We start from the raw sequence: 25,764 nt of genomic DNA, 5'->3' as shown, positions 1-25,764 counted from the left end.
CCGCCTGCCTTCACTGCCGAGCACGAGGACGCCGTCCTCGATACCGACTCCGTGGAGACATCTCGCGACGACGTGCCGGACATTGTGTCCGGGAGAGGCGCCAGCGCGGCACGCAAAACCGATTCACCGGCGCGGGAGCAGCGGCCGGTGCCGCGTATGCCAGCTGTGGCACCGCCTAACGCAGGCGCGACAGCGGCGGTGACGCCGATCGCACCCGACACGGTGTCGCCGCTGCCGCTGCTGACTCTGTGCACAGTGTGCAGCTCGCTGCTCTTGTCGCTAGCTGGTGGTCGCTTCTTCCTCAAGGTCGACGAAGTTGACAATGAAGGGCGCGGGTGACGTAACGACAGACAGTGCTGTGTGCTGTGGCTACGCCTGTACGCGCGCGTGGGCGCGCATCCGAGGATGCGCTGAGCTCTTGAGGCGCGTGCCGTCCGCCGCTTCTCTCGTGATCGGGGCCGCAGAAGAGGCGAGCACACCGCAGCCAAGCACGAAACCCCGCGGTGGCCCGCACGCGCCACAACGCGAACGACGCTCCGAGCAAGACATAGAGAAAAGAGGCGGAGGAGAGCGAGGGCGGAGGGGTAGCGGGCATGCATGCATCTTCGCCGCACAAACAAGACACTCAGAGACGTTCCGTCGCGGCCTGCACATCTTCTTGCTTCGTTGTGTTCGTGCTACGGTTTCCGTGCAGGGGTGGCGTGCCACCGTCGCAACGCGACGATGGAGAGGACCGTCTCCGCCCAGCTGCGTCCACGACCATATGCTCACACCAACAAGGCATGCGCACACATACAAGTTAACCATTACAGTGCAGCAACAGCAGCACCAGAGGCGGGGGTGGGTAGGTCGGTGGGTGGCCGAGAACGAGATACAGCGACGTGTGCGTCTCATCTCGTCCAACGCCCAACGCCCCTCCCTCCCACCCCCATCTTGACTGAGACGCACGGCAGCACACGCGTTGCTCAGCTACGCCAATCAAATTCATTCCGTCAACGCGACGCGGCCACGATGTCACCGCCTCTCTGTGCTGCTGGCCAACGCCCCCCCCTTCGTTGCCTTACTCCGAAAAAGAAAACTCAAAACAAGAAGCTATAGCGATCCTTCAAGATCGCGCACGCACGCGCGCTCAGCAGCGGCGGTTGATGATAGACGTTACGTTGCTGCTGCGATGCCGCGTCGAGCCCGAGCAGCGACGCGTTCTGTGGATCCACATGGTACGTGAGACTCACGTCCGGCATGTCCGCCGCGTCGGCCTGACAGTCTGGCCACACCGTGCCGGGAGGTAGGACGGCTCCGGCCGCCATTCCTGCTCCCGCTGACGGCGATGGTGATGGTGGCAGCTGCAGCGGCTGCTCCGCGTTCATCCAAACGAGGAGGAACCCCTTGATCCAGTGAAGCAGCATCACCGCCGGGGCCGATGACGTCGATGGCGCGGCCGTGTCCGCGCCGCCGCCAGCAGATGTGCAGCCGCTTCCCTCCGCGGATGGGGAGGAGAGAGGCAGCGTGGACGACGGCGTCTTCGCCACGGAGGCCGCGTCACATCCTGCGTCGAGCCTTAACGACAGAGCAGGGCCTCCGCCGACGGGCAGCGTCGTGGACGAGGACGTCATCGCCGACTCGTGCTCCGAGGCCTTCGACTTTCCTTTCGCCTTCGACTGCTGCTGCTGCTGTGGGGGCAGAACTTTGAAGTGGCGGACTCGAGCCGCTGCAGTTGGCGCTGTCTCGGCCGCCTGCGACCGCTGCCGTTCCTTGTCCATGGACACCGCCAGAGCGATCGCCGTGCACGCCTCCATCAGCGTCGGAAGTATCATTTCCAGCGCATCGCCGCACCGCTCGTAAGGCGAGCGCCGCTGCGGGTGGCGCTGACGGCGCCGAGGACGCGGAGTCGACCCTAGCGCCGACGATGGCGACACTGCAGTCGCTGTCGCTGATGATGCTCCTGCTGCAGCCGCGGGCGACGGTGGCGTCGATGCGCCTGCACGGATAGCCAGGTGCTGGCGACGGAAGACCTCGTAGAGAGCTTCCAGTGCTTCCGGACTTCCCTCGGAGGCAAAGAGTTCCTCATCCAAGCCGATTCGACCAGCCAAAGTCGCGCCGCTCATTCCCGCAGCGGTGGAGAGCACCTGCTGCGGCTGCTGCCGGTTCGAGACGTTCTTGTTCACGCTCGTCGCCGACGTCGCGGACGGCTCCGGTGTGTTGGACGCGTTCATCACGATGTCGTGAAGCACGAAGAGGTACCACAGCGCCTCCACGCAGTAGACGTTGCTGTCGATGGGATCGACGGAAGCGGTTGGCTGCTGACGCGATCGCGCCGTCGCCACATATGCCACCTTCACAACCGCATCCAGCAGGACGCTGAGCAGGTGATGCATCGCGTCAGCGTGTCGAATGGCGAACGCCATGCGAGATGCAATCTCGTCTCGTCGCAACCATCGCTCGCAGAGAGCCGCGATGCCGCCATCGCCCGTGGTGGCAGGGTCTGCCATCGCGTAGGGGTTCAGCAGCGCCGTCCACTTCTCCAGCAGATGCGGCTGCAGGATCGCGAAAACGTGCCGGTGCGCCGTGCACTGGCGCGAGATCCACTGCGCAGACGGCGGTGGCAGCCGAACGTGGGCAGCGTCCGCTGCTGCTTCAGAGGACGGGGCCTCTGCGCTTGTGCCGGCGGGAGATTGCCCGAGGGGTTGACTCTTGGCTTTCGTCGTCTCCTCGTCGCCATCACCGCGCCCGGCCAAAGTGGCACCTCTACCGCCCTTCCGCTCATCTTGCTCGCCTTCCGATTCACTGCTGCTGCTGCTGCTGCTGCTTCCGCTGCTGCTGCTGCTGCTGCTGCTACCGCTGCGACCGCGGCTGCGGTTTGCATGGTCCGTGTCGTCGCCCGCCTCATGGCGGCTCCTTTTATAGTTCGTCCCGTCTTCGGCGCTTCGGCCGCGGTGATGGCGGCGGCGGCGGGGACGCGCCGTGCGCACAATCACGTCCGCGCCGTCTTCCTCTTCGGCACCGCCCACTGTCGCTGCCGCGTCGCCACCGCTGCCCGTTGCGAAGGCCGGATCCAGCAGCTCTGGCTGGTGCAGCCCGACGAGGCACTCCGGGCCGACCTTGAGCGGTGGCGGCGGCACCCACACGTAGGCGCGCCGCGCCTCCTCGATCTGGAAGGGCTGCGTGCGCCACGAGACGAGCGTGTCGCCCTGCAGCAGGGAGTACAGTCGCCAGCGGTAGTACAGCATACATGGATGGTTGAACTTCTCGCCCAGGAACGCGAAGGCCGGGTTGCCGCGCCCCATCTCGCGCTTCACAATCTCCTCCTCCGTCGTTGGCCCGCCTTGCACGACGGCGGTGGCGAGGAGGTCGAGCAATGTCGTCTGCTCCAGCGGAAGGTTGGTGGGGACGCGCAGCCGCGGTGCGTGCAGTGGCACCTCCAGCACGTCTGTTGAGGCTGCCACGTTGACCGGCGCTCCAGTGGCGGACTCTGCCGCTGTGGTCGACGGCGAGTACGCAGAGGCCGATGGTGGTGCAGACACTCCCTCGACGGTGGTGCCTGAACCGAGAATGCCTAAACTGCCAGCTGTGAAAGGCGGCCGCGCTGACGCGGTGTTGACGTAGGGGGGCGGCAGTAGGCGCGGCAAGGGCTGCGAGTAAGAGGCGTCCGGAGCCGGGAACACGGAGCCGCCGCACCAGCCCGCTGCAGCGACGGCTTTCTCATCCGGAAGCACTGACCCCAGCACGCCTTGCTGTTGCTGCGCGTAAGCTGGTTCGAACATCGTGTACGGAGAAGCACCTGTGTTACCGCCGCTGGTGCTGCTGCCGCCGCTGGGCCCGTCAGCCGGCTTGTTGGCAGGTTGATGTGCGCTGTCGCAGAGCAACACCGTGGTGCTATCAAAGCCGACGCCGCTGTTGTTGTCGTCGACATCGGCGAAGTCGTCTCTGTCGTCAGCGTTGGGGGTGAGCACCGGTGTTGCCGAGGCACCACTCTGCCTCCGCGACTGGCACAGTGGCATGAATGGCGGAGTTGATCGATCCATGAGCCGTCTTTGTGCTGCCCCAGGCGCTGCTCACCCCGCTCCAGCAGCTCTCAAGGATGTGCGACAGGACTGGCGGATGTGCGCACGCAGGCAGCACGGAGAGGAGACAAGGCAAGAGGGCAGGGCGAGTAAGCGAGAAGACGCACAACACGTTGTATGTACGTGCGTATATATATATATATATGTGTGTGTGTGTGTGTGTGTGGATCGGTGTAGGTATAGAACAGCCACGCAACGAGGGAACACTGCCGAGATGACAACGAGGACGACAGCGACGCTCCCCGCACGCGACGCATGTACACCAACAACGGAGGCACAGAGAAGGGACAAGTAAGGCGGTGAAGTCACGGAGAGAGAGGAGAGAGAAGAGATGGGGGAGGAGGGCTAGGAGGTGGTAGTGTGCTGTGCTGTGCTGTGACAGGTTGGGGTGGTGGTGGTGGTGGGCTGAGCAGGAGGCGACATCGAAATACGGACACGCGCGGGCATCAGCACAATCGCATCCATTCTCGAGAGCACTAATCCCCCTCCTCCTCTTCCCATTACTCCGTGTTTTGCTCATCGCGCATCGTCATCTCGATGAGCTCAAGCCCGCATAAAGGCGCACACGCGTGCATCAGTACCGCATAACAGCAACTCGCATCGACCACAGACGCAGACGCAGTGAAAGAGTCAGAGCACGCATGCGTGCACACAACGCAAAGAAGCGACACAGATGAACATAAGCCCGGACACGCAGGCACGTTCACCAAGACGTCACAGCGGCAGCGCCATCACCGCCTCCTTGCGGAACTCAACGCGCGTCAGCAGCACCTTCTTCTTCTCGTCCGCCGTCAGTGCCGTGTTCGCCGCCTCCTCCAGTGCGTCTGTCGGCTTGTCGGAGAGCAGCAGCGTCGCCATCAAGCTGAGAACTGTAAACGCGTCGCGGATTGGGGTGAGATCGTTCTGCGCCCGCTCCACAAAGAAGCTCCGCAGCGCACGCACGTCCTTGTCTACCTGAAGCGCGCCGAAGAGGCTGACGCGCTTACGGAGCAGCACGCTGCTTATCCCCTTCGCCACCCGCCGCGCCATCGCCGTGAGTAGCGCATCGAACAGCTTCGCATCTGCCAGGTGCTGATGGAGGTACTGAAGCCCGGCGCCGAGGTCTACCAAGCACGCCTGCACCCACACGTCGTTGAGCTCGTAGTGGTAGTACACCTCCTCCTTCATGTCATAAGAAACGGCGGCGAAGCGCTCCATGTGCGGCGGCAGAACGCTGTCGCAGCACACGTCTGCGAAGGCATCGAGCCAGGCAGGGATTAGCTTTTCCTGCAGAGTCCTTCCCAGCGTGCGCATGTTGCCAGCAAGTTCGCGGAAGCGCGTCACATCGTGCGGCGTCGCGGAGAAGGTCGCCTCACCCAGCTGCTGCAGTTCGTCAGCCATGCGCTGCAGGTACGTCGCAGTCCGCTGCGCCGCGCCGGTCCAGTGTAGCTCGTCAGGTGTCAGGAAGCCGCCGTGCGGTGCTGCGCCGGCACGGCGCCGGCCCCCGGCAGCAGACGAATTAGACGCCGCGCCGCCGGCCCCGGCGTGGCTACTTGTACCCGCGATCACCGTGTGCGACTCGATCTCTGGCAGGAGCCGCAACTGCACCACGTCCATGGCGGATATGACCGCAGCGGAGCAGATCTGCGCCGACTTGGTGTTCATGGCGCGGTGGATGGCCATGCGAAGCACGAAGAAGACGTCGTCGGGCAGAGTGACTTGGCCGTTGTGGGTGAAGTACCAGAACGACGCGAGCTCCTCCGAAGCCGCCGCAGAGGCGCCACCGCCCGCAGCGCTAGCGGATCCTCCGCCGACGCCGACAGAGGCGATGAGCTCGTCAGCGCTGCTGGCGGCAACCATGTACAGACTCTGCAGACCCGACATGAAGCTCGCCGCCGATGGCGCAGAAACGAGTGCAGCTGGCGCGTTGCCGTGCCGAGTTCCTGCCGCAGTACGCGAAGCACCACCACCGCCGGCACGCGCTGCCGCGGCTGCCGCCTCCTTGGCGGCGTCACGGATCGCACGCAGCTGCAGGTCGACCGCTTGGTCGTAGGCGATCGTGAAGTACGTCGTCTGCAGCGGCACGTAGACGGCTAGGATGTCCTGCATGGAGTTGAGGAGGGCGTTGTCACTGGTGCGCCAGAGGTTGTCGGCGGTGCTGCCCACGACGACCTCGCCCGCGGCTGCCATCGAGGTTGACTCCTCCCTGCCGCTCTCCGCTGCCGCCGCCGCACCTGACGCCTTCATCCGCTTCTCGTACTCCGTCTGCTTGCGCTCCACGAAGGTGAGGTAGATATGTCCGCACGACACCATGTGGCTGATCTCCTCTAGAATCTGGTCCGCGCGGCGGGCACTGGCTACCACTGCGTTGACGTTGGCGCCAGCAGCGGCGTTCATGGACGTTGTCGACACGCGAGAGACACTACTGACACCGTCGCCGGCCAACGCGTGCTTCTCCAGCTGAGCCAGCACGTCCTTGCGGCGCTCGATAAAGTCGCTCAGCACCGGCACACATCGGGCAGTGGCGCGGCTGTGCAGCTTCGCCAGCAGCACCAGCGGCCCCTGCGCGCCGAAGGCTTCATACGTGAACTCCTCGTCGCTCTCGAACGCGGCGGCGACGTTGTCGAGGCACTGCGAGACGAGTGCGAGGTGCGTCATGGCCACCGTCGCTGAGTCCTCCATCTTTCTCATTTCGCCATCGATCAGCTTTGCCAGCGCGGCAATCGTGTGATCAGCGATCCAGTCGCTGTACAGCCGCGACGCCACTGCGCCCTCGCCCAGCTCCGCTAGCAGCTTCGTCCCCTTCATGATCGCCAGCTTGTCGTTCACCTGCACGGCGTCCTCAATCATCCTGAGCAGGCGCGCCTGCACGGTCGCTCGAGCGTGGCGCATGACGTCGCTGACGGGTGCCGCGTTCGACACTTCGACCGCCGCTGATGACGGCGCTGACAAGGACGCGCCTCCGCCAGTGCCCGTCTCTGATGCCTTCGCCTCCACAGCAACGACAGTGGCTGGAGAGGCTGAGGTCAGCACACGCTGTGCCGCCTCGTACGAGTGCAGGAGCTGAAGTATCTTGTCAATGTCTCCAGAGTCCAGGACAGACGACACCTGGGCCGCGTCGTTCTCCATTGCCTTCATGGCGTCCACGATGGCACACGTCTGCTGCACGCGCTGTAGCAGCGCGTCAAGCCGTCGCACCCGCTTCGAGCTGCGTTCTGCCAGCGACGCGTTCGCCGCGACGGTGCGCGCCAGTGCTGCGCTGCGGTGCACGTACTGCGGCATGAGCCTGTACTGCACGTTGCTGATCTCACGCAGAGACGTGTGAAGCTCGCTCTCGGCGTGGATGGACTGGCGGATGTCGTTGAGGGCGGCGTCGCGGCGGCGCACCCCGTCGCGCACGCGCTGCAGCGCCTGGTCGAAGCGCTCTTCCACGTTATCGATGTGCTTCAGTAGCATCTCGCTCGTGAGGGAAGCAGCAGGGCAGAGAATCAGTCAGTCCTTTGGAGGGGGGGGAGAGGGGAGAGGCGGAGACGCACAGAATGAGGTTGATGGAGCCCAGCAGCCGTCCATAGCGACAGCAGCAACACGAAAAAAAATGAAGAAGGGAGCGACTACTTGATGCGCGGCACGGCTTTCGTGTGCGTGCGCGCGTGCGAGCGTCGGTTCCCGGGGTGGGGGGTGGAGAGGCCGAGGAAGGGATGAGAGTACATCATCGAAGAGGTGATGGTGGTGATCAATCGAGCAGATGGACCGAGTCCGCGTAGATGCGCGCGCGCACACACACACGTACTCACACACCCCGTTGTGGATGCGAGGAAGACGCGCTTGCACCGCCACGCGTGTACGTGTACGTGTGCGTGCTGTGCCCCCTTTGTGTTCGGTTACGGACACTGTCTTCCGTTCTTGTCAGGCGAAGGTGATGTTGTGAGTGGGCGCTGCGCGCACGAGAAGAGCTCCGACCAACCGTATCCTCCGCGCCGCTGTCGCACCCCGGCTCTTCTCCGGCCAAGGCGCGACGACTCCTTCAACAGTGTAAGGAAGGTTTGGGAGGGAGAGGTGCGTGGGTGGGTGGTGGGGGGGGGGCTGTGTGCAAGTGCGCACACGCCCTCCACACCCACTTGTCACAGGGTAATGCGGCCGTACTGGGAGGTGGCAGAGAGCTGCGCCATGATGCACCCCAGCGCCGCCGGAACACTGATCTTTGCGTATGTGCCGCGCCGCAGCGCCGCCGCTCCATCGCGGCATCCCTCGCCCTCGGCACACTCGACGAGGAAGGACCAGAGGGGCCGCAGCACCGCGACGTCGCTGGCGAAGGTGGCGACCGAGCGCTTGCGGCGCTTCCTCGGCGGCTTCCGCATGCCATTGCCGTTGTGATTCGCGGTGTTGCTCGTATTTCCGGTGGCGCCCTCCTTCTTGGTGTCCTCATCATCGTTGTCGTCATCGCTGTCGTTGCTGCTGTCCACTTCTGTGTCGTCGCTGTCGTCGTCACCGCGGCGGCGACGACGGCCGCTGGCATTATCTGCGGCAGTGGTGGATAGCGCCGCTGCCCCTGCCATACAGACATTACGCGTGTCGCCGTCGAAGAGCTCACCGAGGGCGGCGAGGTCGTCATCCTCGTCGCCATACACGCGGGGTGCTGCGCTGGGCGGTTTCGTGCGGCCTTCAGGCGGCTTCGGCGCAGCGTCCCTCGCCTCCTCCCTCGCCACCTCCTCGGCCCGTTGTACCATCGCGGCAGGCAACGTCACGAAAGTTACGGCGACGCCGGTGGAGCCTGCACGGCCGGTACGCCCGATGCGGTGGATGTAGAGCGTCACAGCGTCGCTCGGCGAGGCAGAGGCTGCCCACGGCACGTCGTAGTTGATCACAAGCGTCACCCCCGCCACGTCAAGGCCACGAGCGAGAAGGTCTGTCGTGATGAGAACGTGCCGCTGACGCCGCTGGAACTGCGCCACGAGAGAGCGCCGCTCCGTCTGCGACAGCTCCGAGTGCACCACGGCAACGGAGGTTAGGTTCGCCAACGTCGGCGTGCGCCGCGCCGCCACGCTGGACGACGTTGCCCCTTGACCAACCGCGGTGTCTTCGCGAAACGACAAGCCGTCCGGCGGCGGGCCGACAATGTCCTCGATTGTGTAGTATTCCTGCTGTGCGTCCAGGTGCTCCGCCTCGGCACGCAGCTCCTCCCACAGCGCGTCGCACGTCGACTTTTCGTTGGCGAAGACGATGATCGGGCCGGTGCCGTAGACGAGCCACGCCACCAACCGCACAAACTTCTGGGCGTGTATAAGAGGGTGCAGCAGACGCTGCCGCTGCGGCGGTTGCGGCTCGCCCTTCTCGGTGTGTCCTTGTTGCCGAGACGGCTTCTTTTGCCGCCCCTCTGCCGTCGCTGTGGCAGCGCCAGACGCGGCGGGGACGGGGCCCTCTGCAGTCCCCGTGACTGAGGCGCCGGTGTCGGCGACCAGCTCGAAGGACTGGCAGATCGAGGCGCACCGGTACGGTGTGCGCACCAGGTAATAGCCGGCCTTGGCGAGGTAGCGCTTCGCCACTGCCGCGCAGGCCACGCTCAGCGTCGCTGTGAACATGACTGTCTGCCGCGGCTGCGGGCACCGCTCTAGGACTGCAGTAAGCCGCTCCTCCTGCTGCTCATCGATCATCCGATCTGCCTCGTCCATCACGACGAACTGCGTGTTGCCGAGCGAGAGCAGGCGGTCCTCGAGAAGTACTTGCAGCTGGCCCACCGTGCCGACGACGCAGTGCGCGCCGCGTGCCAGGGCGGCGTACTGAGCATCGCGATTCTCGCCACCAACCACCTTGACCACGCGCAGCTCGCTGAGATGGTTTCGCGCCGCCCCCGCCGCGGCCACAGAGGACGCACGATCGTGACCACTGGCGCCACTCACATCCAACTCGTGCGTCTCCCAGGCGCGGATGGTGTCCTGCGAGATGTGGCCCCCGCCGCTGTTGTACATGGAGGCAGCCGGCGCCTGGCCGCACAACTGCAGAAAGGACGCCGTCACCTGTTCTGCCAGCTCACGCGTCGGCACAATCACCAAGCTCAGCGGCCCCAGTGAGATCCGGTCGGGGTGGCCCAGCAGCTTCGGTGCACGGCACAGCACGTGGTGCAGCAGCGGCACGAGGTACGCCGCGGTCTTGCCGCTACCGGTCTCCGCTACTGCGAGGATGTCCATGCCAAGCACCGTCGCCGTAGCCGCACCAGCCACACCGCCACTGTTCGTGCCCGTGACCAAAGGCGCGGGCCGCGGGAGAAGTGCGAGCGGCACGCACTGCGCCTGCACCGCCGTCGGCAGCGCGTACGCGTGCGTGACGCACAGGCCAAGCGAAAGCGGCAGCTGGGCTTCCTCCCAGCAGCGGATCGCCGGTAGCGTGTCGGCTGGCGGCAACGTCTTGACAAAACTGCTTGGCTGTGCGGCGCTGGCGCCGCTGGTCTCTGTGGGCGGCTGCGCAGGCGCCACCAGCTCGACGGTGATGCCCAGCTGCTGCCGGAATACCTTCCAGCTGGTGGACGTCATGGCAGAGAAGGGGCGTTGCGTCCAGTGCGAGGCACACGACATGGGCGCGGTTGTGCTGCCGCTGATAACGGTTGAGGCGGTGGCATTCGTGGCACTGCTTGGCGCGGCGGACGTGGCTGACGTTGCTGCGGACGCAGACGAAGCTGTCTTCTGCTGCTTCTTCAGGAGGCGCTGAACCAGCGGGTCCTTCGGTCCGACACCGCGGCGCGCTAGCGCTGACGTCGCTGCTGCTGCTGCCGAAACGCATCCTGATGTTGCAGCAACGGTGGGCGACAGCGCAGACGCAGGAGTGGCACTAGGTTTGTCCGTCGCACCGGGCGCCGTTCCTGCCTGCTCCTTCTTTCTCTGCCCTTCGTCCACACTGTGCTGCAGCAGCCAGCGCAGCACGGGGGACGGCGCGGCAGATGGCTGCTGGCGAATCCTCGCTGGGAGGGTCTGTAGGGTATAGCGGGCACGCCGCGCGAACGCCGAGTCGAGCAAGCGCGCCACATCCTCCTCCATGTTGGGCGATGCGTGAGTGTTCGTCTGGTCCGCAGCAGCGGCAGCAGTACCACCAGTGCCGCCAACGTCGACGTCATCGCCGACGTAGACACGCCATGACGGATGCGGCTGCATGCCTGAAACTACCCACTGGCTTCTCTCCAGCACCTTGTGCTTGTATGCTTGTGAGTGCTGGCGTGTGCGATCTGTCCAGCCTTCGCGGCTAGCCTGCTCGCCCGCCAACGCAGGTGTGTATGCTCGTGTGCGTGAGTGCGTGCGCGTGTTGCTGACCGAGAGAGAGAGAGGGAGAGAAGAGGAAGATGAGTGCTAGCGAGGGGAAGGGGCGGTGGCGGAGTGCTACGAAGGCGGCATCACACGCGCACGAGGACGCATAGGTACTTCTCTCCGCCCTGCTTCCCTCCCCCGCACCTCCCGTGCCGTTTTCTCGGAGGAGACGAAAGCCGAAGAGAGGTCCCGTCCCGGTTGGCGCATGCACACGCACACGCACACGCGCGCGAGTGAGCAGGACGGTTGGCTTGCTGGCGCAGCGCCCGCTTCACTAATCAGCATAAGAGAGAACGTCAAGCCGCCCCGGCCCCGGCCCCCGCCCAGAAACGCCGTCATGAGGGAAGAAGGGAGGGGCGGAGGGAGGGGGCGGGGCGCTTGTGAAAAGAAGGGCCGAGGGCGTGGAAGAAACAAAGAAAAAAATGGCGACGGACAACACACGAGCCTAAGCGGAGCGTGAGGGCGGAGGGGGGGGGGAGTGTGTGTGTGTGTGTGCCCGCACACGCACACGCCACCCCACACAATCGACAGAGGCCGAGGATGCAAAGGAGACAGAGAGAGGGGCCACCAAAGACACGCGCCAATGGTGGCCCCTCCCCCCCCCACACACACCCATCCACCCTCCCCTCTTCTTCCTCTCAACCAACAACACAGAAAGTCAAGAAAGAAACGCTCAAAGGCAGACACAGATGTGTACGTGACACTCAGCGCCTCCGCACACCGTTGCTCACGCGTGCAACGGACATCACTGGTGCCACAAATATCGTCCTCCCGTCCTTCTCTCCCCCTTCTCTCCCTCCCCCCACAAGCGTGTCCGCATCGTGTACCGAACCTTCGGAGAGAGGGAGGAGGAGGAGGAGGAGGGGCATTGTGGTGGTGTTGGACGTCGTCGCCGTAGCTGGGATGCTGGTGGCCGGTTACCAACGCCGGAATCGTTAGCGCCATTGAAAAGCTTCGAGCGAATAAGAGGAAGAAAAAACAACAACAAAAACAACAACAGCGAAAAAGCGAATCGCACGCGCATCGCTGAAGCGGAACGGAGGGTGGAGTAAGGGTATGCGCGAAGGCACCGCTCCTGTGCGTGTGCGTGTGCGTGTGTGTGTGATGGGGGAGAGAGGGGAGGGCAAAGAAACTTTTTGATATAGTCGCTGGCGTTGGCTCCCCTCTCATGCCCCGCCTCCCGCCCTCTTCCCGCCTACGCGCGTCTCTCTCTGGCTGTCGATCGCTCCCGCTTCTCTCTGCGTACGTCTACGTCCCATCTATTACGGCTCTATAACAGCATCATGCGCATCATCACCGCCTTCAAGTTGTCTGCCCCTTCGCACACACACACGCACACGCGCACCCGTCCTTCCGTCTTATGTATTTGCATTGGCTGCGTGACTTAGCAGCCAAGCGTGAGCACGCGGACACACAAGAGGAGGGTAGAGGATGGGGTGCTGAGGAGAGACATCCGTTGAGTTCTCCGCATTTCGTTGTGTGTGTGTGTGCGTGTGGGGGTTCGAGCCCTGATTTCTACTGAGAATCAGAAAGGGGAGGGGCATCAGGGGGAGCTTGGGTGCACGTGTAGACAGTCGCCCCCCTCTCCCCATGCACTCCCTTTGCATGCATTCTGTGAGAGAAAGTGTGCTCTCCAGCAGGTGCTGCATCTGTGCGATGCACATCACTATTGACGGAAATCTGTCACGCTCCTCTTTCCCTCGTCCTTCGCCTCCATCCCGCGCAGAGGCCGTGCACGCACAAACCCGTGTACACTGAGCAGCGGCAGCAGTTCGAAGCACGGCGGAAAATGCGGGCATCAACTGGAACGAAAGCCTGAAAAGTTAACGACGACCACCCCACGTGGGGTTGGGAGAGAGAATGGGCGTCCAACGGAAGGGAGGGAGGCGGACAGACAGAGATGGGGCGGGGGGAGGGCGGCTGTGGAACACAAGGAGCATGAGAGAAGAAGGGTGTGCGGTTGTGCGCGACGCCAAGAATGGTTTTTGATCGCCGTTGTTGGCCTCTGCTGCTGCTGCTGCGCGCGCGCACACACACAACCGCTTTCGTCTTGTCGATCACCTCTCCTCTGCACCTCTCTCCAATCTGACCCGACCCAACACCCCCTTTCTCTCCCCCTCTAGAGCTCTAGCGGTGCGTGCACGCACCCACCCCGCTCACATAGTTTATGTGCTCTAGGCGTACGCTCTTTCGTTGTTACGATCATCCGCATGAGCGATGGAAGCCACGCCGGCGGTATCCAAAGTAGCGAAGGGGCGGAGGGGTTTCGCGTCATGCAGGCTCGGCAACACACACGAGGGCCGAGACAAACACAACATGTAGGAATGCAGCGCTACTCGTCATGCGTCCATGCGTGCTCATCACAGAGCTTGGCTAAAGCTGCATGAGGGCGTCTAAGTCGGCCGCTGCCGCCGCGCCACCGTTCTGCACCGCGTCACCCGTGCTGCGGGGCGCAGCAACAACCAACGCACTCGGGTCGTCGCCAGCGGCGGCCCTGCTGTGACTGTGGCTGTGGCTACGACGATGGCGACGCCGAGACGCCCCATCGGCGGTGTGGTCGGCACCGTTTTCCACGGCAGCGTCCGAAACCGGCGGCTGCGACACGCCACCGTCGAAGACACCCCTGCTTCTGCTTCTGCTGCGGCTGTGGCTGCGGTGGTGGCTGTGACGACGGTGACGGTGGCGGGTCGAGTTTTCCTTGCCGGCGGCACCGAGCCCCGCCGAAGTCTGCTCCATCGACGCCGCCCCTAGGGGGTCGGCGTGCCGGCGATCGTGCGTGCTGTGATGGCGGCGTCGTTTGTGAGACCTGTGCTCGCCATCCTCGACAGGGTACTGCGCCGGCGACTGCATCAGCGAGTTGGCCGGCGGGGTCGCCGCCCCACTGAAGTCAAACTGCCGTTGCTGTGTTGCCACCTGCCCTGGCATCATCATGCCCGCGCCACCGGGACTCATCACAGACATCTGCTGCTGCTGCTGTATCCACGGAGGCAGCATGGACGCCATCATCTGCCGCCACTGCATGCGTTGCTGCATCAGTTGCGTCATGGCGGGATCCTTGTCGACCGTGGGGTCCTCACAGCCTTCGAAGAAGGGCTTCTCGGAGTCGGTCAGGATGATCCACGCCAATCGCGAGAACCCAAGCCGCTTGACATCCTGGAAGTCCATGAAGAACATGTCAGCACGAATGTAGGCGGGCAGCTGCGAGGGCGGCAGGGCTGGACGGTACATCTGGATGCCCCGCTTCCAGGTGGAGCGGATGACGAGCCACGGGAGCACCAGGGCGACCAAAACGACCAGCTCCAGCACAAAGTTGCAGAGCGGCCACGCGAGGAAGACGGCCACAACGATGAGCGTGGCCTCCATCTTGCGCGTGTAGACGGTCCAGAAGGCGTTCAGCGGGCCCGTGGTTTCGCGAATATAGAAGTAGGAGAAGGACCAGAAGGATATAAAGAGGTTGCACGTCCACGCAAACGTCGTGAGCCCGGAGAACAGCCACGCGAAGCGCACAAATTCGTAGAAGGGCGTCTCGTAGAACTCGATGCCCCTGTCGGAGCCGCAGCAGCCAACGCCTGGCGGCTGCTGCGACGGGAATACGGCGGAAGGGTTCTGCTGCTGCACCGTCGCCACCTGCTGCTGGAATTCCTGGATGAAGGCCTGCTGCTGCTGCGGCGTCATCTTCACAAACTCCTCTTGCTGCTGTGGGGTGATGGACGGCAGCATGAACGACGACCCGCGCGCGCCTTCTACGCTGGCACACGACGCATGCCGGCGCACATTGATCAGCACCGCGTACAACACCGTCAAGAAGCTGTACACCATCGCCAGAATCCACAGCGTGTCGCGCGCGTCGTTCCAGAAGCTCAGCTGCACGGCGAACGTGTTCGCGTACATGTTGTCCTCCATACACAGCTCACCAAAGCTGCCGAACAGCCTGCGCCGCGTGCAGTTGTGCGCTGGGACCAAGATGGGCGCGGGGATGCTTGACTCCGACGCCGTGGCTTCAACGGCGTACTCTGACGAGGCCAAGAGGGCCGTCTCGACTGCCTCCACGGCGTTCGACGGGACGCCGCTGCTGCCGTCGATCAAGATCGTTGGTTTAGTGTTCATCCAGCGGATGTAGGGCATCATTGCTGCGTCAAGAGCGGTGGCGTTGTGCACGCCGAAGGCGGCGAAAATGTTGTCCTGATTCCTCGTCACCATCACCATCGCAAAGCCGACGATCGTGAGCACGCACAGGATGCAGGCGAGGAAGAAGGTCCAGTCGAAGTACTTGTAGATACTCTCCCACCATCTCGGCCCCTGATCCGGCCGCCTTGGCGTGCAGCAGAACGGATCGACCGGCTCGCCAGGCCGCGGGCAAAAGCTGCACTCTTGCGTGCCGCAGCAGGGGGCACAACACTGGCTCTGCGGCGTGTACATGCTCTGCATAATCATCATCTGCTGCTGTGGTGTCATGCCAGAGTGCAGATGCGGCTGCCCACAAAGGTTCGCCGAGCCGCTGCTTAGCATGCCCGAGTTGCCCAGCATGGCAGAACCAGTGCCGGCGGGCACCGCTGTGGGCTGGACGCCGCCCACCATCACCATCGGTGTCGCTGTGCCCGACGCGGGGCTCCACTGCAGTTGCTGTTGGGAATTGTTTCTGTGGAAGGCTGGTGGCTGCTGCTGCGGGTACCACTGCCCGCTGGGAGAGCGGCTCGATACGGAGTGCTCCATGGCTCGCTTTTCGTTAGGTGAGGTTTCGCGGGTCTATGAAGGGCTTCGCGGGGGCCGATTCGACGGATGTGTGCGTGGGAGAAGAAGAGAGGAAGACGAAGCAGGGAGGCTGACGAGATGCGGCTAGGCGGGCGGTGCACACACACATACACACACAAACAGCCGAGGGAAAGCACGACCGCACAGCTTCACGTGCGCCGTCGCGTGAGGAGGTGTTGCGAAGAGAGCAAGAAAAGACAAAACAAGAAGAACGGCGAGGAGGTTGTGGTGCTCTACCGAGCAATGAGATCCAACGCGGACCCAACCACGCACGCGCACACCCAGTGGAAAGGACAAGCACACGCACACCCGCACACTTGGAGAACGGGGCAAGAGAGATGCTAGAAGAAGAAGAGAAATGGAGGCGAAGAGGAATAACAGCAGCAGCGGCACGGCAACTCTGCACGCACGCACGTGTGTGTGCATGTGCGTGTGTGTGTGTGTGTGTCACCACCGGCCGTGGCGAGATAGATAGCGATGCCAGTGGAGTGGGCGAGAGAAGAGAAAGACAGAGAACCGAGAGAGGATGGCAGATTACGAGGAGGACGATGGGTAAGTGCCAGACGATGCTGTAGCAGACGAAGACGGCGGTTGGAGATGGCGCACGCTTCAGCTTGCACGGCGCACCATTGATTTAGTTCTATCGGTATCGCGCGGATACACACACACACACACGCGCGTGCGTGCGGGTGCCTTCCTCCGTCTACTGGCCTCATGGGTGTTCCTTGTGGTTCAAGACGACTATACGCTAGCGCGCCTGCTCGATCCGCTTTCCGGACGTGGGGCGAGGGAATGCGTCTGAGAGGCGCGCGCACCCACGTCCGCGCCGCACGTGAGAGCGAGAATGGGGTGGGTGGGCAAAACAGCGCGGCCGCTCCTGCTTGTGGGCCCGCGTGTGCATTTGTGTGCCATACATGTGAGCAGCACGGTCATGGGCAGCGTCCGGATGCGGTGGAGGGCTGGTGGAGGCGGGAGGGGGGCGACACAAAGGGGTGTGTGCGGCTACACGGGTATGTGGGGGTGCCTGCCTCCTGTGGCCACCCCGACCCATCCCCATCGCTCCCCTTCCTCCTCCTCTTCCCGCTCAAATATGGCGATATTCGAAGTCTTCGGGGTTCAAGCCGGCATCTTCCACGCTGCTGTTCGTCTGCGACAACTCCGGCGCACCTAGCTTCGTCAGCCCGCGCACCCACCACTCCATCTCTTGCTCTGTCGTGATAACCTGATTCTTGCCAAAGTCGAGCCGCAGCTCCATCCACTCTTCTCTCACGACGCCGTTCTTTCCCGCCAAGTTTTCCTGCGTGCCCATCGCCCACATCCCGCGGTCGTTGATCTCGAAGATGAAGGCGTTCGTCAGCTTCAGCGAGTAGTTCATGTTCAGCGATGGCACCAGCTTCTGCCGCCCCAGGTTCAGCATGCGAATGAAGCGGTGGGAGCAGCGGCAGAGCGGGTCGGGGTCGGGCACCACCGGATCCCACACCCGCTGCGTCTGCCCTGCAATGTTCATCCACAGCCTCACATCCGGCTTCATGCGGAAGAGCGAGAAGGTCTCCGGCTTGATCACGTACACCGGCGCCTCCTCGTCCTCTGCACGCGTCGGGTTGCGCTCGCGGTCGCGGAACTTGGCGCGCCAGTCGCTGCTGCTCATGCGGCGCATGCGCTTCTCATCCTCTTCCTGCTCCCGCTTGGCGATGTGCACGGCCTCCTCGGCTGTCTTGCTCTCGTCGCTTTCCCACATGTCTTGCGCAATGCGGTGGATTACCGGATGCCGCGAGAAGGTCCGCTCCCACGCCTCCACCTGCAAGTCACCGCGCAGCAGCTCCATCGGCCCCGACAGCAGCGAGCGCGGCGGCAGGGCACCAAGCTCCTTGAACCAGTGAAACAACTGCGGGTCTGTGTGACCGAGCATGAGGCTGCCCTTGGCGCAGTCCTGCAGGTTGCGCACATGCTCGGAGCTCTTTGGCACCGCGATGACGATGGACCAGTCCTCCTCGCCGGTGAATTTGTGAAGGGCGTGTGGCTGCAAGTCGCTCTTCACTGGCAGCTCTGCGCCGCTGCCGCTGCCGTCGTTGCCGTCCTGCGAGGATGCGCCGCCACTGTGTCCACCACCAACGCCGCTGTCGAAGCCCACGGCAATGCGCGCTTTCTTCATGCTGCGCACATTCGACGTGGTGAGCTGCGCCACGCGGTACGTCCACACGTTGTTGTAGAAGCGCTGCGCGTAGGGCTGACCGAGATTCGACTTGACGCGCGTCTTGATGGCGCGGCCAGCGACGCCGTGCGTGAAGGGCGCGCGGGCGGAGGTGCCGGTGCGCATTGCTGTTCCGTTGTGTCGGCCAGTGCTTGGCTTTCGTCGCTGCCGTGGCAGTCGGAGAGGGAGTGCCCCCAAATGAGAGGTGAGAGGGGGGCGGGGGCAACGCCTCTGCACGCGCGCGCTTGTTTACGCAGCGACAGCAACAACCGATGAGACTGTCCCCGAGCGTTGATTGAGTGAAGGAGCGACAAGACAAGCAACGAGGACGAAAGGGGAGGGGGTGCGGAAAAGGAGGGTTATGGTGATGCGGAGGAATAACGCGGAGAGAGGCGGTAGGGGCACTCATCATGCGCACGTGTTCCTAAGTAAATCGTGCACGCAACACCAGCAGCCCACAAATCGCGCTGGAGGGACGACGCAGTCGAACGGCCTCGTCGTAGCGCCGACGGCACCGCCTCGTCCAATCACCCGACCACCCACACTCCCCCCTTTCCGCGCCAGAGGGGGGGGAGAGGACACGAAGCACAAGTGGGTAGGCTCACACACGCATAAACGCCAACGGCGGAAACCAAAGATACACACACACACACAGGCGCGGCGAAAAGCCGCGGAGACAACGCCGGAAATAGACCAATGCAGAGGGGCATCGGGAGGGGTTTGGAGTGGCCGATACCCAACGCACGGCACAACAACGCAGCTCGCCCTCTTCTACTTCCCCTCCCCTTTCTGTCTGTGCAGCTGCTGATGCACGTCTCGCGTCTGCGTGTGCCTGCGCCATGGTACTGCGCACTCATTGCTGGCGCACGCCTGCTCGCTGCACATGCGCTTTTTCCGCATTCTGCCATCTTTAGGGATGACGACTTGCGCCGCGCCTTCGCTATGCTCACCGGCCACATCTACCCGTCCCGCAGACTCGTAGCCAAAGGCCAGACTTCGGCCCCCCATCCTTGTACTCACCTATGGGGGCGTATGAGCACTGCATTTTGATTGGTTCCAGCCCCGTGTGTGTGTGTGTGTATGTGTATGCGTGCGCTGCACGTCGGAAGTGGTCCGCCCAGCGTCAGGGTGAGCAAAGAGGCTCGAGGAAGCAACCTGAGCGGTGGGCCTGTGCGCTGCCCGACGTCAGCTGTATAGCTGATCGCTGCAGGATCCGTCCGATGGCGGTGTGTAGGGGTGGTGGGTGCTTAGCGGGACACGGACCAACACCGGTCTAGAATTCCAAGCAGCGCCTCCTCCGCCATAGCTGCGCTTCAAGCCGCCCTTCCCACAGCCAGCGCTGAAGGCGAGAAAAAATGTTGAGGGCGGCTTGCCACCGCCCAGGCCGCGTGGCTAGCTTCTCGCTTCCCCACTCGCATAACGGGGGGGGGGGGATACGTACTTCGGAGCAAAGGCAACGTCAAGTCTTCTGCTGCTCTACGACCGTGTGCACTCCTCCTCCCCAACCACCCACCCCACACACACCATCGCATAGCCTCGAGCGGTTTCGCCGTCACTCTGTGGTGTGACCCGCTCCTGCGCTCTTCGATCCGCTTGACTCTGCCCCTCACGTATTGGGCCTCCCTTCGATGTGGAACACCCGGCCTTTGCACCGAGATACAGTGGCAGGCCGGCGTGCGGAGGGCGCCGTGCAGGAACAGGAGGCTGCTGTTGCTGCTAGCATTATTGGCCTCCACCCTTGCGGTCCCCGTTGCCTCGCTTGGACTGCCATTGTTGCTCTCTTCGCGGTGGACCTCTGTGGTGGCGCAAATGCTTGACGACCGCTTCCATGTTCGTCTTCATCTGAGCCACAGCTTGCCCGATGACAGACATATCTGCTGCCGCGATCTGCTACACGTCCGCTCTTGTAGACGGCGGCGAACCCCCCCCCGGGAGCATGAGTGGTGTGCTCCTGATGCGGAAGACCTTTGCTGTGTGGCGCTTGAGTTCGTCCTCGAGTAGCTTGGAAGGTCGGCTGATCAAGCTCTCTTCCCCGGGTCAGAAACCGCGCGGGGTAGTCCCGCCGCACGACGCTTCACCTTCTGCAAACAGTTTGTGGGGGGGGGGGCGGCGCTTGTGCTTGGCGGGACGGCACGGCGGCACCACTCTGCGCCGGCGCGCATGTGTGGCCTGTGCGAAGACGGAAAGAACAGAGGGCGTGAAGGGGGAGGGGAGCGTTCCAGGTCTTATGCACTTGCGCACTCATGTGGCACCGTGCAACGCAGAGTCCGATACCTCCGCCTTCGGCCCCGGGCATCGTCGTTCCAACTTCCCCCTCAACAACTTCTCGTCAGGTGTACGCCATCATCCGTGGTCCACATTGTCTGATCGTTGATCGACTTCAGCTCACAAGGTCAGCGACACGCACGCACCCCTTGCACGCTTGAGCTTCGTCCCCCCACACGCGACATCAGCGTTGACTTCACCCGTAAGACGGTGGAACGACACGATCGGATGCCGATAGTGTGTGTAAGTGAGGGGTGCGTGTGCGGCGGCGGTGGAGAGAGGGCAAGACGCCAGCGGTAACAGGCGATACACGCCGACGGAGACGCACAGACAGATGGAAGGAGCACGGTGAAGGTGCACTTGCGTCCGTTTACCGCTTTCTGAGCCCCTCCTCTCACACAGCTTCCTGTGCACGACGACGCGCCCGCGCCTGCATGCCTGCGCCCCTCCACCGTCCCACGCGCTCGTCGACGTGTGTGTACGTGTGCATCCGCTACTTCCTCATCTGCACCTCCCTCGATGATAGCTGAACGGCGTACCTTTGTTCCGCCGCATCCGCGCCGTTGCCGCTGCCGTTCTTGACGCCCTCAGCGTGTGTTGCACCGCGACGCATGAAAAGCAGGCACACGTACAGGGCGGACATCAGCAGTAGCACCATGTACACCTTGAGGCCCTCTTTCTTCTGCGCAGCTGGGGCGCCAGCTCGACTCGCCGCGCCACCCAGGTCGAACTTCATAATCAGGTCCTCATAGCTTCTGGCGCCGGCAGCACGATGAGCGGGGAGCGGCTGCATTGCTGCAGCTCCCTCGTGCCCACGCGGCTTGCTATTCGGTGTGTTGGAAGACGGCGAAGAGCTGTTGCGCACACTGCCGCCGGCCGCGCTGCGTGGTGTGGCGGACTCGCGACGCATCGTATTGATCTCCTCACGAAGGGCACGCAGCTCATCAGCGGGCTTGCGTCGGAAGACGGAGGAGGTGCTGCCTAGGTGGTCTGCACCGTCGCCACCGTTGTAAACCCGCGGGGACGGGTCCAAAGCAGGCCGGCTACGGCCAGGGTGGGTGACGTCGTGGACGCTGCGGCCTTGCCGCTCCGACGCCGTCGGCAGAACGAGGCAGGCCTCGGGCGGAACGACAACCTTCGTGGCCTCGTTGCCGCCACTCGGAGCCGGGTCACTGGGCTGCAGCACCACGTTCTCCATGTACACTTTCAGGTTGATCCCGGCCTGAACGCCGAGGTGTGCCCGCGGGATAGCACCGGAGGCAACGAGGGACCACATATTTTTCACCACCTCCGTCAGCTGCGCCGCGTCGGCGACACTGTTCGATATCTGCTGAAAGGCGAGCGGCTCCGACTTGATCATCACGTACTCGATGGCGAAGCGCTCCTGGTACGCTGGGCCGCCGGGCGTGGCGCTCGAGGCCCGCGATGTGCGCGTCGTCGTCGGCGCGGTCTGCCGGCTCACGCCCGTCGGGGAAATCTCCCCAGCGCCGCAGCCGTGACTCTCGCGAAGGCTGAACGTGATCGTTGTCGTCTGATTCGAGCTCGGCGTTGCGGCCCCGGTGGCGTCGGCAAGGAGAAGTGCGCCGTAGCGTGGCAGTGCATGGAACAGGTGCGGCGCCGTGCACTTGACCTTGAAGATGACGCTCGTGTTCGGCTCGAGCGGCGCGTCCTGCGCGTTCCACCGCACCTTGAGTACGTTATCCCGTGGTTCGCGCGGGAAGTACAACGCATTGCAGGAGGCGATAAGAACCATTGGGGCGCGGACGCGACTGAGCAGCAACAGATGACGCTAACAGCGACACGGTCGATATATGCGCGTGCCTGCGCTTGCGTGTATCGAGCAGGGAAAACGAAACGAGGAAGGGGAGGCAGTGAGCAGCGAGAGCGGGGTGATCGATGAGGCAGGAGGATGGGTGGTGGCCGTGTGGTGGTGATGGCGGCAGCGGCAGTGATGATGGATGGATGACGCTGTGCAGCGGAGTGCGAAAGTAAGACGGAGGGATGGGGATGGTAAAGAGCGTAGTCGGTGCAGGAGACCAAGCGAGGAACATGCAGCCAGAACGAAAAGCGGCGTGCTGACGAGAGAGGGCGGCAGTGGCAGTGGCAGTGATGGCCGTTGCGAAGAGCTTGCTCCTTCGGCCCCGACGAGGAACCGCAAACAGTAGGTAGACCCGGTACCCAAACGCGCGTCTCTCTCACACCCTCTCCCCGCCTCCCTTCCTCTGCCTCGCTCCCTCCCTCATCATACGACGGTGGACTGGACCGGAGCCGCCCGTGAAGATCGCCGCCGTCGCTCTCAAAAACGCAAGAAGAGAGAGAAAGAGCAGCGAAGGAAGGGAAGGGTGGTGACGAGGACCGAGCATGCGTCCTGGCGCGCTTCATCTCTGCGTATCGGTAGGCTTTGGCGTCTCCGCCCCCACCTCCGCCTCCCCTTTTCAGCTCCTGTTGCGAGTTGTGTGCGTCGTCGTTCGCGATCTCAGCGTCACCGGCAACCGCACCCTCCAACACAAGGGTAGTACGAGAAGATGCTCCGCGGCGGAGGCGCGTGTGTGTGCCTACCGAGCGACAAGGGAGATTGGGAGGGGAGGTAGGAGGTAGGAGAGAGGAGGACAAGTTCTACGCCCCTGCACGCGCGCCGCCTCCCTCCCCCCACTCACCCCCCAAAACAAGAGGAATGGCGCTAAAGAGCTCTATAGAAGTGGTAATGATGAGCCCGTCATACGAAAGGGCGCGCCCGCCTTGGCAGGAGGGGAGGGGAAGGGAGGGGAGAGATAAACGGGCAGCCGCGCAACGGACCTCGTCTGTGTACAAACACACACAGACCGCCCCTCCCCTCCTTCCCTCTCTCTCCCCAAACACACAGAGAAGCGTGAGAGGCCTTGCGACGCGCTCTACGACACGAGCGAAAAGAACTGAACCGCCGTCTGTGTCGTCTTCGCTTCACCGCCTACGCCTCTGCGACCTTCGCCCTCTGCCCTCCCCCTGCCCTCGCGAACACAAGTGCTGCTGCACTCTCTACCTCAGCTAGAAGGCTTCTCAGATGCCGAAGTCATGGCAGCCACCCCAACCACAACTACAGCGGCAGTGCTGCTGCTACGGCTGCTGCTGTTGCAACCGAGCTTCGCACTCGTCTCGCACGTCGTCAAAAAAGGGGTGCTGCATTGCCTGCAACGCGGTAATACGGCGCTGTGGGTCGTACCGCAGCATCGCCTTCAGCAACGCTATCCCCTCCGGATCTAGGGTAGGTATGTACTTCTCCAGCGACGTCGGCACCCAGCTTGGAAACTCGGCGTTGTAGTGCGGCAGCCGCGACACGCCAGGCCACACGCGTTCGTTCGGCGTCCCCATAATACCGAAGATGGTGATGAGCTGCGAGTACTCGCCCTCGCCACGGAACAGAGCGCGGCGCAGTGCCAGCTCCGCCATGACGCACCCCATAGACCACATATCCACGGAGGGCAGGTAGTAGCGATCGCCGAGCAGCACCTCTGGCGCACGGTAGTAGAGCGTGGCGATGCGATAGGTGTAGCTCTGCAGGGCAAGGCCGAAGGCACGCCCCATACCAAAGTCGGCGAGCTTCACTGTCTGCTCGTCGGCGCTCACAAGAATGTTTCCGGGCTTGATGTCGCGATGCACGACGCGGCGGCTGTGGCAGGCGTGCAGGGCGCTCAGAAGCTGGTACATCATGTGTTTCAGCTTCCTGCCCACGATAGGGGTCTGCCGGGTCGACAGAACGCTACGCAGGTCCTTCTCCATGCGCTCGAATACGATACAGAGCTTCTTCTCCTCGGTGAAGAGGTCCAGCAGCCGCACCACGTTTGGGTGGCGTATCTCCTTCAAGAGTGATACCTCGCGAATCGAGGAGACGGAGAGGCCCTCCTCGCCGGAGTTCCACTGACTCGTCTTCACGGCGACGGTGCCGCCCTCGACGACATCGGTGCACAGAAACACCTTGCCATAGGACCCCTCGCCCACCTTGTGCTGGCGTTGGTAGCGCTGGAAGCCTGTCGGCCGCGCCGGCGTGGGGTCGCTGCTCCGCATGGCCTCTGCGGACGCGCGTAGGATCGACGGTGCCACCGCAACGTGCATGGAGTGGACTCGGTGGTGATGACAGTCGTAGTGACTAAGAGATGACCACCAGAAGAGGGCAGGCGAGAAGGGGCGGGGCCGGGAGGAGGCTGGGTGAGGAAGGCGAACAAGACGAACCCGCCCAACGCGCCACGCTCGCAGACCGCTGAGATATCTGTCTGTCCCTGTCTGTCTCTATCTCGTCGTCGGCTCACCAGTGCAAGCCGTCGATCTCTCTGCCTCTCTCTTTCTATGTGTACGTATGCGACTCTCTCGCTCGTGTTATTCTCCCTCGCCGTGCGCCTGCGCGTGTGCGGGTGCGTGCAGAGGACGGTGGGCGGGGCCAGGAGAGGGGATGCTTGCTGCGAACGCGTCGACTACCACCAACGGTTCTTTGGTCTTTGCCGCAGTGGATAGGACACGATAGGGACACCTCTCCCTCTTCTAGGCGGTGGTGACGCTCGATGGCTGCGGGGAAGGAGAGTGCGGGAGAGGCCTTGTGCGTATGTGTGTGCGAGATGGTCTCGCGCTGCACTGCGCGTAGGTTCGGTGCCGATGGATATGCGAGTGCGTATAGCGGATGGGGGAGGGGCCAAGGAGGTGGCGCGCGCGCTGACGCTGCGACTGCTGATGCGTCTCGAAAAGCACGCGAGCACCACCACACGTGCACGGTGATCGTCGTCGTCCCCGGGCACCGCAGCGCCACACCACCATCGTCATCCGCGTCAGCAGGCGTGGGTGGGTCACGCCATGGGCGAGACGCCGAGTACAAAAAGGAGGGTGCGAGGGAGGTAGAGGGAGAGATGAACGAATGAAGGGCACGTGAACGGAAATGAATGTGTGTCTCGTCCGTGGCCGAGCATGCAAGCGCGCAACTGCGCGCGGAGAGGGTGGGGGTGAGGGGGAGGGGGTGTCGGGAAGGGCTGACCTCCTCCTTCCTGCCCACCCACACTCACACCCTACCACGCGCCCAAGACCACACCTCGCGAACGCGCTCACTTCACGCGGCGCGGCGCTCACGAGGAAAGCAAGGGAGGAGACGCATGCGGAGGTGTGCATGCAAGTTTCGCTCAACGAGGTCCACCACACGCAGTGCGTAGAGATGGAGGAGCGCATAAGTGCCTGTGTCTGGGTCGACTTCACACGCGAACGTGCA

General features: G+C 63.4%; 7 protein-coding genes across 7 annotated transcripts; all 7 read right to left on the bottom strand.

The window, feature by feature from the left end:
- Nucleotides 1-1,079: 1,079 nt before the first annotated feature.
- On the bottom strand, nucleotides 1,080-4,022 carry LINJ_05_0610 (conserved hypothetical protein; the record flags this gene model as incomplete). Its single annotated transcript, XM_001462987.1, has 1 exon — nucleotides 1,080-4,022. One exon carries the CDS (start codon nucleotides 4,020-4,022, stop codon nucleotides 1,080-1,082), a length of 2,943 nt encoding a protein of 980 aa, XP_001463024.1.
- A 753-nt stretch (nucleotides 4,023-4,775) lies between these two features.
- On the bottom strand, nucleotides 4,776-7,496 carry LINJ_05_0600 (conserved hypothetical protein; the record flags this gene model as incomplete). The annotated part of the gene is made up of 1 exon (XM_001462986.1): nucleotides 4,776-7,496. The coding sequence occupies one exon, from the start codon at nucleotides 7,494-7,496 to the stop codon at nucleotides 4,776-4,778; it is 2,721 nt and encodes a 906-aa protein (XP_001463023.1).
- Nucleotides 7,497-8,161: 665 nt separating this feature from the next.
- On the bottom strand, nucleotides 8,162-11,182 carry LINJ_05_0590 (putative ATP-dependent RNA helicase; the record flags this gene model as incomplete). Its single annotated transcript, XM_001462985.1, has 1 exon — nucleotides 8,162-11,182. One exon carries the CDS (start codon nucleotides 11,180-11,182, stop codon nucleotides 8,162-8,164), a length of 3,021 nt encoding a protein of 1,006 aa, XP_001463022.1.
- Nucleotides 11,183-13,705: 2,523 nt separating this feature from the next.
- LINJ_05_0580 (conserved hypothetical protein) lies at nucleotides 13,706-16,045 on the bottom strand (the record flags this gene model as incomplete). The annotated part of the gene is made up of 1 exon (XM_001462984.1): nucleotides 13,706-16,045. The coding sequence occupies one exon, from the start codon at nucleotides 16,043-16,045 to the stop codon at nucleotides 13,706-13,708; it is 2,340 nt and encodes a 779-aa protein (XP_001463021.1).
- Nucleotides 16,046-17,168: 1,123 nt separating this feature from the next.
- On the bottom strand, nucleotides 17,169-18,401 carry LINJ_05_0570 (conserved hypothetical protein; the record flags this gene model as incomplete). The annotated part of the gene is made up of 1 exon (XM_001462983.1): nucleotides 17,169-18,401. The coding sequence occupies one exon, from the start codon at nucleotides 18,399-18,401 to the stop codon at nucleotides 17,169-17,171; it is 1,233 nt and encodes a 410-aa protein (XP_001463020.1).
- A 2,632-nt stretch (nucleotides 18,402-21,033) lies between these two features.
- LINJ_05_0560 (conserved hypothetical protein) lies at nucleotides 21,034-22,293 on the bottom strand (the record flags this gene model as incomplete). Its single annotated transcript, XM_001462982.1, has 1 exon — nucleotides 21,034-22,293. One exon carries the CDS (start codon nucleotides 22,291-22,293, stop codon nucleotides 21,034-21,036), a length of 1,260 nt encoding a protein of 419 aa, XP_001463019.1.
- A 1,340-nt stretch (nucleotides 22,294-23,633) lies between these two features.
- LINJ_05_0550 (putative cdc2-related kinase) lies at nucleotides 23,634-24,581 on the bottom strand (the record flags this gene model as incomplete). Its single annotated transcript, XM_001462981.1, has 1 exon — nucleotides 23,634-24,581. The coding sequence occupies one exon, from the start codon at nucleotides 24,579-24,581 to the stop codon at nucleotides 23,634-23,636; it is 948 nt and encodes a 315-aa protein (XP_001463018.1).
- Between the last annotated feature and the right edge of the window lie 1,183 nt (nucleotides 24,582-25,764).

This window comes from Leishmania infantum, chromosome 5, assembly GCF_000002875.2.
Source record: "Leishmania infantum JPCM5 genome chromosome 5".
NCBI lineage: Eukaryota > Euglenozoa > Kinetoplastea > Trypanosomatida > Trypanosomatidae > Leishmania > Leishmania infantum.
The sequence above is the reverse complement of the archived record's forward strand: the minus strand, read 5'-3'. Positions and strand labels throughout refer to the sequence as shown.